The 18,526-nt window shown below is 36.4% G+C and overlaps 1 protein-coding gene across 16 annotated transcripts in view; it reads left to right on the top strand.

The window, feature by feature from the left end:
* The window catches only part of Mier1 (MIER1 transcriptional regulator), a 49,447-nt gene that overhangs the window by 5,428 nt on the left and 25,493 nt on the right, over positions 1–18,526 (top strand). For 7 of the 16 annotated variants that reach the window (XM_076934571.1, XM_034503821.2, XM_076934573.1 and 4 more), the window contains 3 exons: positions 7,945–7,969; positions 8,101–8,137; positions 11,850–11,995. In XM_076934571.1, the coding sequence (XP_076790686.1) occupies positions 7,945–7,969; positions 8,101–8,137; positions 11,850–11,995 (208 nt within the window). Of the gene's footprint in view, positions 1–21; positions 321–7,944; positions 7,970–8,100; positions 8,138–11,849; positions 11,996–18,243; positions 18,267–18,526 lie in introns of those variants that run through there. The other 9 variants (XM_034503824.2, XM_034503822.2, XM_076934576.1 and 6 more) reach the window with 3 other exon arrangements.

Below are 18,526 nucleotides of genomic sequence, written 5' to 3'. Positions count from 1 at the left end.
GGCGCGGGCCTGCCCCGGCCGGGCCTGAGGCGCTGCTGCCCACCTGTTGTCCGGCCGGGCCGCTCGGCTGGGCTCCACGAAACTTAGTTGGGCGCAGAGGCGCCGTCGGACTTGAGGGAGTTGGGAGGTAGCTACTGAGTAAGGAGCAGGCGAGGGCACCCGTCCGGAAGCCGTCCATGGCGCAACTTCGCCGGCCGGCCCGCGCGGCCCGCGGACTCCTCTGCCTGCTCCCGCGAACTTTCTTCCCTCGCGAGCCCAGACGTCGCTGCTCCCGCCAGCCCGCGTCACCCCCGGCCCGCGACTGCTGACCTGCAGTCTAGGTAGGGGGAGAGCATGCTGACACACCTTTGGTTAATTTAGTGATTTTCCTAATAGTGGATAGGTGAGCAGGAGACATTAGCCCAGTAGGCCCTATCCAGCTTCAAGCTTGGGACTCTTCCCCCGGCAGAACCTCCAAGTTTCTTTTCCACGCTATGGCTCCTGAACCGAGTAGGCTAAAAAGTTCCAAATCAAAGGTGCCAGTTATTTATTTCCCCTTTATTTTGCTTTTATTAGAGAAAACTTTTCTTGTTTCTCTTGTCCTTTGCTGTAGGATAGAACCCAAGGCTCTTGTGCAAGACAGATAAGCAAGCAAGCGCTCCACCAGCGAGCCACATCCCTCCTCAGCCTTAGCTTCATTTCCTAGTAAACAAGTTCTCTTGCTTAGCGCTCCCAGATTGGTAGGCAAGCAAGTTGCTTTAGGTGTAATTAGATCTTAGAATGTGCTGTAGGAAATTTTAATATTGTGTGGTTTTAAGCCATCAGTTCTGTGGTTTGTTCAATTTTTAATCGGTGAATTTCGTTACTGTTTATTCCCCCTGAGTTCATATTGTTATATTTGGACTTTTTTGGATTTCTCTTGAGGCAAGTCGTGTAAATAAATACTTGATTAATAAAGCAGTAAGATTGCTAAACATCTTTATGTTTTTCTGTCAAGGGCACCTAAAAATAGATTGAGGAAGTATTTGATTTTATTTACCACTTAGCTCTCAGTTTTCAACTCCTTGATTTGCTAAATGAAGTAGGTAGTGGCTACTTTTGTTTATACATAGTATGCTTAAGCCTTGGAGTACAGAAACATAAGATGATCCCTCTCCTGTACCAGTCAAGCTTCCTGGAGTAGTTTTTAGGGTGTTAACCTGTTCTTCTGTTATAGAATGACCTTTATATTTATGTCTTGCCTTTTTTTTTTTCCTACTAAAGAAGAGATTTTATGGTATCAGGACTCTTTGCTGCCAGTATTGAGAAGACTTAATGTTACTTAGAGCTAAACTGCATTAGGTGTGTCTTCAGGTGTGTGTGTGTGTGTGTGTGTGTTTTCCTTTTCATAAAGAATTACAAGACATGAGTAGTGAACGAATTGCTTTTATGTCACTTAAATGTGCCTGGGTGTGATCCCCCAGCCTTTCCTGGGCTCCAGTGCGTGTGAGATCTGTGCTACAAGAGGAAGTAGAGTGTATATCTGGATTTTCAGGCATCTTCTCAGCTAACCTTCTCTGGACTCATGTTTGCTGAAAATCCACTGGATCTGTGCAGTAGATGCTGCACTGCCGTGCTGTGGCCTCAGATCTATGGTGCAGTCATATTTCATGGCAAGTTATTGATATGGAAATACTGAAACTTAAAGAAACGGTACCAAAAACCTGAGTGCCAGCATGCATTTGTTTGTTTTAGAGGTGAAAGGGGGCTGCGTTACTGTGAGAGTAGAAGTGTGCCGACACCGACCACTTCTTGTTTTCTAGTCTGAGCTGCTCTGCTTAGGTATTCCGTCATGCGAAGAGGGAATACTTAGGGCTTCCAGGAACACCCAGATGGGTCAATTTTAGCGACTTGACTTTTTTTTCATTGTTTAATGACCTGGTATATATTTTATATTCTTAAATTGCTTATAGATTGCTCTTTGCTTTGGCTGTGTAGAATAAAACCCAAGGGTCTCAAACTTAGAGGAGTGAAGGAACTACATGTCAGCGAAAGTATCCTAAAATAGGTGATGAAGAGAAAAGTAAATTTATAATTTTCCTTGTCCCAGTTTTTTAATAACTGAGGTTTTTTCTTTTTAGAACAGTAGTTTTGAAAAAAAAATGGTGGAAAGATGATTGGTTAAAAATATTTTTATCTCTGTATAGACTGTTCATAGGTTTATTCTTTATGATGTATATAGTAAACATTTTGCATTCTGAACTGTTATGCTTTTGATTAAGGAGGCTGGGGCAGTGTCCATTTATTTGGTAAATGTAGGGGCTTGAAGCTTCCTAAAGAAGCATGGCTTCAGACCAAATCTTAGGTATTCTGCTCATATTATGTTGTTCTCCCCCACCTCAGAGAGCAATCTTGACCCTATTTTTCTAAAAAATACTTGATTTCTGAACTATAACTGGCATTAAATATAATTGGAGTAGGTAGCAGTTCTTTTGTATATGGATCTAGTCATCTTTGTGAACTTATAGGAAGTATGTATTTAGTGGTTCTTCAGTTGTGGTAACATTAAACGAATTTGTTGTGCGCAGAAGAGTTAGTACATGTTCCCTTTCATAGTTCTTTTTGGTAATATTTCTCAGTGCTTATTATTATCCCTTAAGATTACTTACTGTAAGTTTACTGAAGAAGGCTCTCCTAGTCATATTAAAAGGAAGGGAAAGGACTGGGTTACAGAGTAGTCACAGTTTTACAAAGTCAGTGAGAAAATAAAAAAAAAAAAATAAGGGGAAGAAATAGCTGATTCTTAGGGCTTTTTATGGAGTATGGTGCAGGGACGTATGGGAACAAAGAGTTTTGTAATTTAAATTTCAGAGTATGTAAACATACATGGATTCTAAAATGGAAAAAAAAAGCCACAGGACAATTTAAGATCAATTTTTTACCTGCACCTCATGTCTCTAACAAACAAAATATTTAAATAGACTTCCTTAATGTATTAAAGTAAATATTTCCAACAATAATAATACATTTACTTACTATCACAACCATCCAGCTTTCACACACACACACAGCCCATATTCCTTGCTTAGCATTATTTGAGTTTACTTGGATTTTGATTTGTATGTTTTTAAGAAATTAGATCGAGTTCTGTTTCTCTTCAGGGCTAGTTTCCCCTCTTTCATAGCAGTAAATTAAAACTGTAAGCAGTTGTCTATAGTGGTGATGAGTTTCATTTTCTTGGTCTATTATTTATTCCTCAAAGCTGTCCACAATAGGAACCCCAGTGCTGCCTGCGTCTTTTACAGTATTTAATGTGGTGGGACCAAGAGCCAACACACTTAATAACCTAGGTGGGAGAAATAGAAGAAGTGAGTTAATTTAAGGTAATGTTGGGAAACTAATCAATTTCCCATATAATTTAGATGCAAACACTGCCAATGAAGCGTAAGTATGTCTTTATGGAAATAATAGCTATATAAAAATTTGTTTTTGAAGTTCAGATCAAGCATGGTATGGTTTCAAAAGATTAACAAGTGGCTTCAGAATTCATTGTGACTTAACCATTTTCTATATAACTTTTCTGTATAACTTTTAAAAGTGTGTGTCTGTGTGTGTCTGTGTATGTATGTGTGTGTGTTTCTAAAGAAGCACCACACAATTGCTTTATGCCAGCTGGCATAGCCTTTTCCTGTAGTCATAAATATAAAAAATCAAGTTAAAAAAACAATATTAAACGTACCCACTCTTTGGCCACATTTTGAGTAGTGCATAATGAAAGTAAACCTAGGTTTTAAAGGCACTTAAAGAAATGTAAGGCTTTTCAGCATAGAGAAAATGAACTGATCAGTGTTTATGCACTTGTCCTCTGTAACAGTCTGTGTAGTCAGTCAAATCCCAAACCCAGACCTCTGGGTTCCTGGTGCTTACCTTCCATAATGCTATTCTACCTTTGGAAATCACCTTCAAGTGGTCTGCAGAGAAATGGCATTCCTGAGAGGAAAGACAAGTTTAAGTGGCATACATCTGTATGGTGACAGTGGAGTGGGAAGTTTTTGACACTGGTGTGCATCCTGGAATAGGATGTCCCCACTCTCTCTTAGCTTGGTTCCTCCATCCTTTATGCATCTGATTTATCAGCAGCCTTCCTAAGAAAGTGATGGCAACATTTAAAGAAATGGTGATAGAATTGTTTTGAGGGGCAAAGTCACTAAGATTTTTTTTTTTTTTTTGCATTGAATCTTTACATTTACAGTGAATCTTTGAACATGATTTTTGCAAAAATCATATTCTATCTAGTCTCTTTTCTAGGTTTGGTTTTTGACTCTCACAAATTAGAGTTTTCTGTTTTAGAGAACTGCAAAAATTGAGCTGAACATGGTTGAAGCCTGAGGTTAGAACAGTTACCTTATCATCAAACATCACACAGTTGTGGAGTGGGGAGGCATACTGGAGCAGCTTAGCAGAGCTCCTGCTTTTATTTCAGCCTCTTGTTATCTTTGATGTCCTCTGCCTAGTGTCAATGCTTTCTATCTTACATAAACATATTTGTATCAAAAAGATTAACTTCTTAAAATTATAATTAACAAATAGTTTTAAAAAGTACTAGTTTTTAAAAAGATTTTAAAAGACGTAGAATTCCACAAAACAGTCCTCATTTTCTTTTTAAAAAAGAATGAGTAATGCATGAAAAGAATTAAAAATTAGGCAATATCTGCTTCCTGACTCATTCCCTGGATGTAGCTGTTATTATTGATTTTATTAAACTCCTAATATATTTTTTAGTATTTTCTCCCTTTTTTTATTCCAAACACATACTCTGTCTCATCATTTCATTACAAACGCATGGTGTTCTGTTACTTGGAAGAGCTGTGTATCATTTCTAAACTATGTACATAATGAACATAAAATTTTACTCAACTCTTTGCTTTGAACAAGCTAGGGTAATAAATAACACACACACACACACACACGCACGCACACACGCACACACACACACGCACGCACACACACACACACACATGCACACATATATCTTGATGTACACCTATAGGTGTAATGGTAGGCTATGTTGAAGTTGGTAAAGATACCCTGAATGGTTACAGTCACTGCAATAATAATGTTTGAGTCTATTTTAAGGACATTTTAATCCTCTAATTCTTTTTCCTTGGGCTCATATCCTAGTCTGTCTTGGAGAAGATGGTTAAACAAAGATACTAGTTCCTAAAGAAACATAACTGTTGAGCAGCATAACTGCCAATTTGTTTTTACATTTTAAACATGCTTTGAGCTGGCAAAAAGATTTTAGAACTAGAAAGTAACAAGGAAAGAAAAGAGAACAGAAAGGTTTGGCTTTGTCTTAGAGGTGTGAGGGATAAGGGATCTTGAGAAATATAAGCCTCCTCAGCTCTGCCTTCATCGCCACCATGAAACCTTCATCTTTTCAGTGCATTCCCCAAGTTTACTATTGTATGAAATGAGTGGATAGAGGAAGTGCTGGTGCTACATTTATGATTAGAATAAAATAATTCCATTTGAGAATGTATAGCACTGTGAGTGTAAATTCTGCTGTTCTCTTTCATGTTAATAAAAATGCTCTCATTCTATATTGAAACACATGTATTGTGATATTAAACTCAAGTTCATCTAAAAGGTAATCATTTTTGTCATTTGAGTAAAAGTATTGTTCATAGTAAGAACTTTTAAAATGCTTGTTTTCAGCAGGTAATGATTTAATTGGATGCATTGAGTTACAATAAACTAATCTCACCCTTCCCTCCTAAACTGATAAAATTTTATTTGCAACATAAAGTACTAAAATGTATAGACACTTAGCATGTCCTATCCCTTTCCAGTTTATGAATGCTACCTTCCAGCAAGCCCAGTATGTCTGACAGAATATCAGCTCTCTTTGAACATTAAGAGATGTGTTCAGTGGAGTACCCTGTACTCAACAATGGTGCCAGTTCTCTAAATGTAGGCCCCTTAAGGAATAGAAAGTATTTGGGGCCTCTTTAAAATTTCAAGCTGGCAACTATTTGCTGATAATATTCATTACTATGGTATTGTTACCGTTGGTGAAAGGTTTCTTATAACCTGAAATATGCAGCTTCCATATTCAGTGTCCCACTATTGCTAATAGCCAGTGCCATTAAACCTTTCCTGTCCAGTAGTGTTACTGTTAGGCAGAAGATATGTGTCGTGCCTCCCTGCCCCCCAAGACAGGTCGCACTGTATATTTCTGGCTAGCCTGGAAGTTTGTGTAGACAAGACTGGTCTCAGACTTACCAAGCTCTGCTCCCCTCTGCCTCCTGAGTGCTAGGATTAAAGGTATGCTACCACACTTGATTTCAGAAAAATATGTTTTTAATCAGAAAACTGTAAAACATTATTGGAATATTTAAAAAAAAAAATAATGTTCCGGAGGTTTCTCTTCAAATCCTAATCCATAAGAAATTGTGGTTGTTTGTTTCAGACATTTGAAAAGGGAAAGGAGTATGATGAGACATTTCTTTGGTACTGAGCAACTTGGTGCCAAATGAATTCATTAAGCCATGTAATTGTCCAAAGGTTAGGTTTTATAGTTGGGATAAAGATTTTAAAATGTTTATTTGCTTTATAATTTGTGTGCTGCATACACCCATTTTATGTCAGAATTGTGTGGCTCTGCCCTTTTATGGTTACAGTATTCTTTCTGTAGCATCCTGCTCTCTAGCTTCCCATCAGTGAAACCAAACTAAGCTCTATTGACTGTTCTGGCATGCTAACTTTGAAATAAGGGTGGTGTGGTAAGAAATGCATAATACTACCTACAGTGTTGGGGTTTGTTTGATGACAATGTTAGAAAAACCATGCTGAGGGGATGAATTTTTCTTTTACAGAAGTGTAGAGGTAAAAATTGGACCTTTGCAAAAGTGTGCCTCAAAAGAAGCCAGCATAGGTCACTACTGGAATCTGGAATGCTGTACTTAAGACAGTAACATGATGTAGGCAGCTTTCAAAATGGAACTAAAACGCCTCACATAGATCTGTCTAAATCCCTGGCTCTTGAAAACTGAACAGTTTCTCCATTTGTTTATTGTCTTGCCTCTTGGCCCTGTTGTATTTAGTAGAAATAACTCTTAATAACATGCTCTGTGTTTTGCTAGTGATTTCTGTCTTTTCACAACATTCATACATAGCTCTGGGTGAATTGGCATCTAAGTTCTCCCAAGTTACTGGATTTGTCTAGAAGGAATTCATGTTTGAAGATGATTTGTTTATAATTGTAAGTTAGCTAAATTGAGATAAAATAACCACACTGTCCAGTGGCAATTAGTAAAAGTAATTGCTACGAATTTTGTCTTCATATTTTTCCATTTATGGTTCTGTTACTGAGTGAGCAGCACAGTGATGGTGTGGTGCAGTGCTGCTGCACACCTGTAAGCTCTGCACTTGGGATGCTGAGATCAATGCCAGCCTGGACTTGAGGAAGATCTTGTCTCACTAGAGGCTGAGGTGGGGATGTAGTTGTTGGTAGAACACTTGCCTGGCATGTACATGTCTGAAGCTCTGGGTTCAGTCCCTTGGTGGTAGGGAGCGGGATTTTCTACCTCCTGGTTCCCAACATTTTATTAATATTTATTAAATATCTTTAGAGACCGTTAGCTAGCAAACTTGTACATAGTTATTTCAGTGTAAACAGAAGAACACCTATTTCCAAAGATTTTAAGGTCTAAAATCATACCTGTTAATTCTCCTATATTTTTGAGAACTGTATTTGCTTTTAAAATGTGAATTAATTCTATATTACTACTTTTGCTTCTAAATCAAGAATGTTTCAGGTTTTTCTTTCAGGTTTAAGCATAATAGAAGGGAAAGAATTAATATGAAAAAATTTAGTTTGTTAGACATTAAAACTTACTGTAGTTTTTGGTGTCAGAGTAGTTCTTACAATGTTTATGAAGGTATACTACACAGAAATGCTAATTTGTTTTCTTTTCCCTTCAGCCATCTGTTGAGTCTTCTAGTCCAGGTAAGTATTTTTTATGTGTTCGTATAATCCTGTGTGACTAACATTTGTCCTATTAACGTAAAGGCTAGAGGAGCTAGACTGCTATCTGACTTGCTTTTCTTCTGAATGCTTCTTTTTTTCTGGGGAAAAAGAAATGGATGAAATGTTTGCCTGCCCATGAAAGTACAGGTGAGGCTGCTGAGTCCATCTCCCTGCTTGGGCTCTCGTTCCCCTCTGTCCTCTTTCCTCTTCCCTCCCTTCCACTCTTCAATTGCTGTATGTGTTTCTTACAGTTTAAAATTGCTATTTAATTGAAAGTATATGAAGTAATATTTGAAAAGGAATTAGCTTAAAAATACTCAGAACATTTTATTTGAGAAAAAACATTGACATATTTACCAATGAGGGCCATAGTAAAATAAACTAAGCCAGCCGTTCAGCAGGAGTTGTGTTGTAAATACAAGGATTTGTTTTTAGATCTGAGTATGGCAGGTTGTATATATACTCTTACCTGTTTGTCTAGGATTTTTATATTCTCCCTTCAATACTGAACACACTGTTGTACTCCTCAGAAGGGAGCCCTCTGAGGAGTGTTTTGTTTGAAAATATCTTACAATTTTTAGCAAAGGTGTAGCATCACGTTGCTGAATTCTGAATATTGAAGCAATCAACATATGTATTGTAATTTTCAGAAAGTTTTTTATGCACTTCTATGAATAGTCCTTTTTAATAAATCAGAATGCTTTCCAATGGATATAAATTGTTTTGTTCTGGAGGTTGGATTAAATCTAAATAATTTGAGTTTTCACTTTACATTTGCCTTTATTTTTATTTCAGCCAAAAATGTCTTCCTTTGTTCGTATGCCAGAGTAAAGTATATTGGTCTTTATGACTTTTTTTTTTTTAACTTTGTGGTTTATAAATGAGTTCAAGATAGTAGGAGTTAGAAGTAACATGAGGTCTGAAAAGTGTTATATCCCTATATTGGTTGTGGGATATAGAAATATTTTCACCATTTTTTTTTCTTTCAAAGCCACAGAGATAAATTTTAGTGGTTCCTAGTGTCTATTTATGTAATATTTAGATTCACTAGTCTTTAGATTTTTCTTTTCAAGGCATTCATCAGTAAGTTTATAGATACCAGGACTTTAACAGGAGGAACATTTGCTGCTATGCACAATTGCAAAGAGTTACTGAAGTTGATAGAATTAAGGATAGAGGCCTCACAGGGAAAACATGTTTAACTGTCAAAGTTTCTCCTGCTTTTCGTAGCATCCGTACCTGGAAGTCAGTGCTAGCAGTCATAGTTACGTGACTGTGCTAAATGACTTGTTTGTAGGCTCAATCGAGGTCATTCAAAGTGCAGACACAGCACAAAATCATTTTATGTGAGAGTTATAGGAGGGGTTCTTGTTTGTTTTTTTGTTTTTAAGTGATTAAATAGGCAAACATGATACACTGTAGCCTAAAGTCATCTCTGTGCCTTTGAAAAGATGCTAGCTTTTAGTAGTCCAAAAGTAGATGACAAAGCAGTGATACCTTAACTCTATAGCAAAATAGTTCTACAAAGCAAAAGACACCCTTATTATTGAGCTACCCCTCTGGAAACTATCCTAATAATGTCTCTAGCATCTAGCAGACAATAAAAGGATGTTTAGTTGCTACATTCAAATAAAATAGTGAGAACTCATATCAAACAAACATCAATTTAAGGCAAGAGAATAGTTTAAATTGCAAGTTTATATGTGGTATGTATCTGGAGAAAAAGTTGGAATAAAAAGAGAAGCTCATTTACACTTCAGCATTTAGTATAGTGAGGGAGTAAGGTGACAGGCCTTCGGGTAGAACTGTCACAAATGATGACACAAGTGATAAAGACTTTAGGTAAGTAATATGACATTCATGATTTGGTGCTGTGTACTAGTGAAGTGTCAAGATTTTTGGCAATATCTTTAATCAGTAAGAATTACGCTTAGGTTAATAATATCCAAAGGAGGGATGGAGATGTAATTTTTGTGTATGGGTGTGTATTTTGCCTGTATATATGTATATGCACTGTGCACGTGTGCTCACAGATTTCAGAAGAATCCTTTAGAACTTGAGTTAAGGTGGGTGCTAGAAACTGAACCCAGGTGCTCTGCAAAAGCAAAAATCACTAAGCCATCTCTCCAGCTCTAATGATAGAGCTGTTTTTGTTTTTTGTTTTTTGTTTTTTTTTTTAAAGGGTTTTTTGGTCTGCAAGGGTGAATATAAGTAAGTGTAGCGTAGCTTGCTCTGTGAGAATACTTCATTGTTGATTGCTAAATGTCAGAAGAAAAGTTTCAGGAAAGTGAAAGAAAAGTTAAGACCAAAACTCCAATTAATGGTCCTTAAATCAATGCTCTCATGCGAACTCTCCTGGCCAGTAGTTCAACTGCTTGAATACCAATGAAATTAAGACATTCTCTTATAAGAAATTAAGAGAAGATGCATTTCTCTTTTTTTGATATAAATCTTTCTGAAACTTGCATATTGACTAATAACTTATTTTCATTAAAACCTTGTATATAATTGAATAGCATTTATACTTATTTTATAGTTAATATCATTTTTCAGACACTTCTCAAAAAGCGTTGTGTCTGCCAGGTGCTTTTTCTCCTGTCAGGATGTACAGGTCACATGTGTTAGTAGACTTAGATACTCTTTAAGTGTCTTTTGGGATGTATAAAGGGCTTAGGGGAAGTTTGGAGCACAGTAGTTGAAGTTATAGCTAGGACTCAGTTCCCTCATTGCTGTCACTGCTGCTCCTATATTTAGAAATGCTGCTTACAATCCTTAAGCCTTCAATCTTTCTCCCCACTCCCCCTTTTAAGTGGGGTGATAATACCTACCTTGTACCACTGCTTGAGTTCTGAGATAATGTTTATCAAATAATTGTGCATATTATTTGGCACATAGTAAAAGAAATGGTTCTGAAAACGTGAGAGTTGACTGAAGGACTCAGATCCATCAGTATGCCCTGGTTTCTTCATTTTGCTTACTGATTCTCTTAAATAGAGACAAGGACGCTGGCCTGTCTGTTAATGGCAACCTTTAGCATGGCATACTTGTTTATAAGCAAGCAGTGCTTTTCCAGACTGAAGTCTTGGTTTGGCAGTAATCAAAATGTGGGAAACATCTACAGAACACCCATATTCCCAGCTTCTCTTGTCTGTTTGAGGGTAACCCTATTGACTTTAGTAGCATTCCCCCCAAACTAGGCTAAATATTGGTTAGGATATACAGTTCCTTTGAGTTATTTGGACTGCTTTTGATAAAAATTTTATATATTGTCTTAATGCATTTTACTCTTAGAACCTCTGAGTTATTTCAGATCAAAATCAACTGCATAAGTTTAAGATAACTACTCAAATATTAAAATATGTTTTCAAGATACTGCTGTGATATAACATGTGTATTTTCACTAGACAGACAGGTATTGCTTAATGGCAACATTCTGATAAAGTCAGGTGGTTGTGCAAGTATGAGAGCATACCTCTACAAGCCTACTACATACCTAGACTATATGGTATAGCTACTGTAATATATGCAGCCTGTCATTGACCTAAAGTTTATTCTGTGGTAGATGACTGTATTTTCTGGGACCAGAGAGATTCAAACATTAATCGGGTGATTAAAACATTGTTTTCTTTTGTTCTTCCCTCCACACAAAAGACCATTCTTACTTTATCAATAGAGCTTCTATATTTCTTTATAACGTGATGAGTAAAGATAATTTTTTAAAGCAAAAACATTTACTGTATCTATCTTTTTCCTGGTCCTTTTTGACATACATCCAAATAAGCATTGCATATATACTAAAATAACACTGGTAAGATGCACTGAATCTGGCTTACCATACATCTGGAATGTTCTCTACTAGGAGGCTCAGCAACATCAGAGGACCATGAGTTTGATCCATCAGCTGACATGCTGGTTCATGATTTTGATGATGAGCGAACATTAGAAGAAGAAGAAATGATGGAAGGAGAGACAAACTTCAGTTCTGAAATAGAGGATCTTGCGAGGGTAATGACCGTTCCTAGGGGTGAAGCGGTGCAGCATGTGGAGGGGACACTGGAGACCAGGGCTCTGTGTATGCTGGAAAGTTTGATAGAACCCTAGGTGGGGTGTTTAACATTTGAAGTTGAGGCTTTAAAAAAAATGGATAAAATAAAGGGATTCAGTAGTAATTTTCAGTAAAACATACATCTGTGTCAGAAATGGATCATGAAAGAATCATAAATATTCTCTCAGGAACCTTTTTCTTCAGTTACTGCATCTTTTGTTTACCCTCTTTAGGGTGAGTGTATACCCTAAAAGTCATTAGTTTCCTTCTTTAATTAAAGTTCTAGATTGTTCCTCCTACCAGGATTACCTTTGACCTTTATACACCAATCAGTCCTTTTCATTTTGGAGAACTTTTCTCATTTGTATTTTCTCTACACTCTGACTTTCCCTATATTCCATTTTCTCTTCAGTGTTCTCTGCACTTTATTTATCATGTAAAGTTCAGATTTTGTTTTGTTTTATTTTGTTGGTTGTTTGGTTTGGTTTGGTTTTTTTGGTTATTTTGGTTTTTCAACACAGGGCAAGACATTGTTTCTCTTTGTAGCCTTGGCTGTCTTGGAAGTCACAGAGATACACCTGCCTCTGCCTTCCTATTGCTGAAATAAAAAGTATGTGCCACCAGCACCCAGCTTATATATATATTATTTTGATTATTGGTGCCAGACCTATACTTCTGTTTGTTTCTCTCTTAGATAAGTGTTCAGAGTGCACTATGAAGGTCAGCTGCATCAGAATGTGCAGTAGACTCTAAGTACAGCAAATCTCCCCAGAGTGGGCTCCCAGTCTATTGACATGTGGTGCACAAAGCAAGTTTGAGCCACATGCATACCAAGTCTAAAAATTTTGTAGTTCGTGTTTTCTGCTTGGTGTTTTTTTAGTTTGTACTTCTGGATTAATATTAATATTTCTGGTTTCATTCACCAACTTGACATTTTCTTTAGACATTCAGCAAATACTGCTAAAATTGTATACATTCAAAACAAAACTTAGTATTCCTTCATTACTTGTTCTTTCTATCTATAAAAAACTGTCACTTTAAAAAGTACTTATATTTATTTATGTTGTTGCCTAAGTCTGGAACCTTCTTTACCAACATGGAATTTATAAATAAGCCTGTCACTCCTCCACTAAAATATCTCCAACCAGTTCTTGCTCCATATCTACCTCAGTAGGTAGTTTTCTATCCTAGACTATTATAACCACTTTCTAATTGGTTTTCCTATTTCATGTTTTATTTTATGTTTACTAATATATTTCCATTCAGTATCTGTAATAGCCTTTTTAAAGTATAAACCCTTTTATTTCAACCTCCTATAACTAAAGAAAACCTAGATTTCTTAATCTTGCTTAAGACCAACTGCTTGATAGGACTTTTTTCCATTTACTACAAAACTCCTATTAGGCTGTACCTTACTAACTGCTCTTATTCTTGGATTAGTTAATTTGTTCTAGCTTTGAGTTTTGTTTGACACTCTGGGATCTGGATTCTCTGCCTTCTCTGGATTTGGTGTTGTCATACCTATATGCTAATTTTATGCTCTGTCCTAGTCAGTATGGTTTAGTTTTGTTTTCTCACCACAGCTCATGCACATTTGTATCTATAGGTAATACCTATGCCCTTCATTAAAAGAATAGAACTAATCCTATGTTTTCATCTCCAGCAGTTTTACAACTCAGAATCTTCTGACTTCCACATCGAGCAAAGTCTTAGGTTTCAGTAGCTCCATGTCTAGAACTTTTATAACCTGAAGCTAAGCACTGTGTTAGATTTTATGTAGTTACAAACTTTATAGCCATAAACCAAACCATTTTCTTACTCGGTAGTGCTGGATACTGACTCAATAATTTTTTCATGTGTTTTAGACTTTTGTACTTTTTTTTTAGTTATTCTGAAAAATACAACTAAGAAACAGTATTTATTAGCTTAGGTTGCATGCTAATGAATAATTAAGAATAATTCTGATGAGTAAACCTAACCATGAAAACTAACTACGAGGATCAGACCAGGACAAAAAAAATGCTCATTTAAGAAGTCTTAAGTGTAATAGACATTAAATTTACAAACAAACTGAAAACCCACTACATTATTCTGTGATTAATCTATTATGGATCTTTCCATAACTTGTATCCTGGTGGAATAATAATGGGAAAGTGTTTAATTTTATTTACTATGGAAAGCATAGTAAATGTGGAAAGCTTTTGTCAGAATGGTCTGATTTCTTAGTTTTGATGCTTAAGTGTTTCTCATCTGATGTAATGACTGTGTACCAGTTCTGTTACTGGTCCCTCACTTGAGCCCCTTCAGGTATTGGTGAGGTCATTTTTCACCCGGCCTCTGCCTTTCCTTTAGAATATTGGAGGTGTCTTGAGATATTTGAGAAATAATATTTTATGAATTGGGTTGTACTTATCTGTGCTACAGTGAAGAAAACAATCTCTGATTTAAAACTATTCTGTTTTTCAGAGTGAAGTTCCCTTCTATACAGTTAATATGTCATCTAACCTTTTGTAAGCTATTTGTCATGTTAGTGAAAGATTTTTAAAAACAATGTCTAAGCTTTATTTCCTCCCACTAGAAAGGCTGATTGGCTGGTATCTTATCCTACACCTGTAAAATTAGTGACCTTTTGTACTCATGGAAGAAGCCTTACTTGAAAGTTTAAAAATGCAGATTAGAGACCCCTCATCTAAGACATTAGGCCAAGATACTATAGGGTAAGACCAATATCCTATTTTATTGATAAACTTTCAAGCTGTCAGGACCCTGAGTGGGCGTTGTTGAACTTCCATCTTTATAAAGATGATAATGTAAAGCACTTGGCACAGTGTCTGGCACATGATAAATTAAATCTTAGTTGTATCATTCCTGCTGTTCTCAGAGAAAGCTGATGTACAGCTGTGAAAAGGTGGTGTATGCTCTGTAGCTTTTGTTCTCCGTCATCCTTTTTCTATATCCATACTCTTGGATGGAGGATAAAAGATTTCTTCTTATGATGCTTCAGTGTAAGTTGAATGAAATTTCTTAATACTTAGTAGAATATAGACTTTGATAATGAAACTACCTATGATGTTCTCTAAAATTGGTGATTGATAGACCCTAGTACAATGATGTCCAATAGAGTAGGGCCACTCAACATCCTCTGACTTGCTATTACATGGATGACCCCTGTTCCCACCCCATTCCCAAATACACAGATGATGTCTACCAGTCTGTTGTTAGAAATCACGTACACACACACACACACACACACACACACACACACACAAGACATTAAACCTTGGGTTCTTTGACCCAAGGTTTAATGTCTTCCGTGTGTTCTCTAAGAAAAATGCTGGCAAAATGCTCTGAAAGCCTCAGAAAAAGCTGTACTGTGCTCACCTTTAAGCTGAGAGACAAGAGGAATCCAAGAAAGGCCATCAGGGATAGATTGCTGTGAAAGTGTGGTCTGCCCTCTCAGAGAAGGTCTGCTTCTAAAACTGTCTCTAGATACAAATAAAAATGGGCTTCTAGATGGCACACACTTTTAACAGTGACACCCATCAGCTAAGGTAAAAGAGGTAGAAAAGACCATGCATTGGAAATCACCTTAGGCCAAAGTAAGTTCCAGGTTAGTCTCAACATAGTAAAGTCTTTTCCCAAAAGACAAAAAAAAATGCATAATGCTAGTAGGAATTTATCTCTTCTACCTGCATTTATGCTTTCCTCTTTATCATTTTTTTATGCCCATGGGGTCCCAGCTCTGCACCCCAGTGTGTCTCTGTACTAACTGTGGAATCCAGGCTAGAACTCCACAGTTCTGCTCCGAGGCCTGGAGCTTGAGGTATTCCTCTTGCCTTGATCGCCCAGGTGCTGACTGTAGACCTACACTGCGTTTTATCTGAACTTTTTATAGTCATGTTTCTTGTACATTTTACCAAATACAATATGGGAACTTGGTACTTGTGTTTAGTAAACTAGGGCTGTGAACATTTCCATTTTTTTTTCAGCCATCAACCTTTTCCTTTTAAGAAATAAACCAGTTTGTCTTACTGATAACTCATTTGCTTATATAGAAGCAAGACGGTGGTGAGGTGGAGTTGGGGGGCCACTTTTCATTTGGAACTTTCATTGTTTGAAGTCTGTCTTGTTTGTTGTTTTAATGTAATTATGAACAAACTTTTCATAGTTAATTCATTCACAAATAAGCATTGGCAAATTTCACTTTCACCTCTGAGTTTTTTCAGATATCAGTCAACTGAGTAAGTTAAAGATAGCTATTCAAATAGTAGAATCCTTTGAAGGTAGTTTTAATTTCATTCAACTTGAATTCTAAAATTTTTAGTGAGTATTGTTGATACAAGCTTTGATGTGTGGTCATAGCTGTGTATCATCAGTATAAAAGATGTTACATAAGTCTTACATTTAAGTATTCTAATAAAATTAGATGGTATCTCATCCTACACCTGTAAAATTAGTGACCTTTTGTACTCATGGAAGAAGCCTTACTTGAAAGTTTAAAAATGCAGATTAGAGACCCCTCATCTAAGACATTAGGCCATGATACTATAGGGTAAGACCAATATCCTATTTTATTGATAAACTTTCAAGCTGTCAGGACCCTGAGTGAGAGTTGTTTGATATGTTCTAGAGTGGACCAAGTATTGTGATCTATTCAGAAGATGATTTCAAAATAGAGTATTGCCATTTAAATGAGCTCTGTTAAATTGTCACTTAATACTCAGTTCAGTAGTAATATCTATTCATTGTCCTAAAAAATCAACTAAAAATAGAACAAGCCATTTATAAATTTTTAAAGCTGCTAAGAGTGATATTGCAAACTGCCATGTTAGTGTTTCTTTCAATTTGACTCTCATATGTAGCTTTAGTGACTCTTACTAATTTTATTAACTGAAGTCACTGAACCTACTTCTTACTTGGGCTGCCCAGTGAGTTTAAGGAAAATTGCATGAGCTGGAATTAGGAGGCCCAGGGGTTAAAGTCTTTAAAGCAGCATGTGCTATATCTCTTTTGATTTGTTTCTTTAATATGAATACAAAAGTAGCAAACATTACCATCTGATAATGTTAGCTAACTAAGGAGACTAAGTGCTTCTGGCTACTTTCATTCTTGGAGATAGTGAAGTCAAAGCACATAACTCAGGTGTTTGACCACTAAGAAATGCATTGGGAAGGCTATTTGTTAATGTGTATGAAGATTTCCCTTTGTCTTACCTCCTTTTACTCTCTGTGTATTGGTGTTGAAGTTCTGTTCTTTATAAGTACCAACTCCAAATCTCAATTTTCAGTGTCCTTGGTACAGCTCAGATTTCCATGTGCCAATTTCTTCAATACCTCAAGTATGGTTTTGGTTATACATTTAAAATAACATAGCATGACTGTCAATTATTTCATCTGGCACAGTGATGCCTTGATGGATGCAGCCATTGTGTCAGTCTGTAGCACCTACAAATTATTAGACCCTTCAGAACTGAACTCCCTTCCAAAATAGGCTCACAGGTTGATTTACAATGTACAATAAAAATGTCAAATGGCCTTTTCTTTCTATGAAGAATTTACAGATTATAATTACTAGATTTTTTTTTGTTTTGGTTTAAAAAAATCAGGTGTGTGTGTGTGTAAGGGTGTGCATGTAGGTGCAGGTGCCCAAGGTCAGGGATGTCAACATTCCCTGGAATTGGAGTCACAGGCAGTTGTGAACTACCCAGTTTAGGTGCTGAGAATTGGATCCAGGCCTCTGCATGAGCAGTAAGTTCCCTAAACAAACATACACACAACTACATGGATTCTAAGTGAAGGGAGATTAATTTTGTGTTACCAACTTATGTTTTACATTCCAATGTATATATTTTTCTGCAGAAATGTGTTTGATATGTGAGCTAGCTGTCTCTTGATCAGTAAAGTACATAATAGAAAATTATAAAATAGATTATCTTACTTAAAGAGCACCAGTTCTCTAGGTTCTAGATTGACATGTATGTCTTTCTTTAGATCACATACGCATATTTGTGTTTGTATATGTTCAGATAATTTAGGTTAAACTTTGATTTTTTTTTCTTTTATAATCAGAATTTATTGTTTCTGATGCTTGACATCACTTTAATTAGTAACTGCTTTCTGCAGAAAACTGGTTTTATTTTCCCAAATAAGGCTATTTCTTCGTTTTCTTCACAGTGGGTATGTCTTTTGGAGGGATTGAAGAAGGTCCTGACTGAGACCCTAAGATACACTAGTAAGATTAACAACCTTTAGAGTTAGATGATGAAAATCTGACTATATTTTACTGCAATTTGTGTTATTTTTTAAGAAAAGTCTTTGATGTATGCACTCATATTTCCTTATTTATGTGATAGTAGTTAATGTAATAGTTTTCTAGATATCAGTGCTGACAATGATCTTACACATAGATGAAGATCTTACACGTAGATGAAGATCTTACACTTTAGAAAAGTGTAGATAGCTTTGTAATTTAGTATCATTTTGTATAAAATT

The sequence above is a fragment of the Arvicanthis niloticus genome, chromosome 5 (assembly GCF_011762505.2).
Source record: "Arvicanthis niloticus isolate mArvNil1 chromosome 5, mArvNil1.pat.X, whole genome shotgun sequence".
Taxonomy (NCBI): Eukaryota; Metazoa; Chordata; class Mammalia; order Rodentia; family Muridae; genus Arvicanthis; species Arvicanthis niloticus.
Note: the sequence above shows the minus strand (reverse complement) of the source record. Positions and strands in the feature narration are given on the sequence as shown.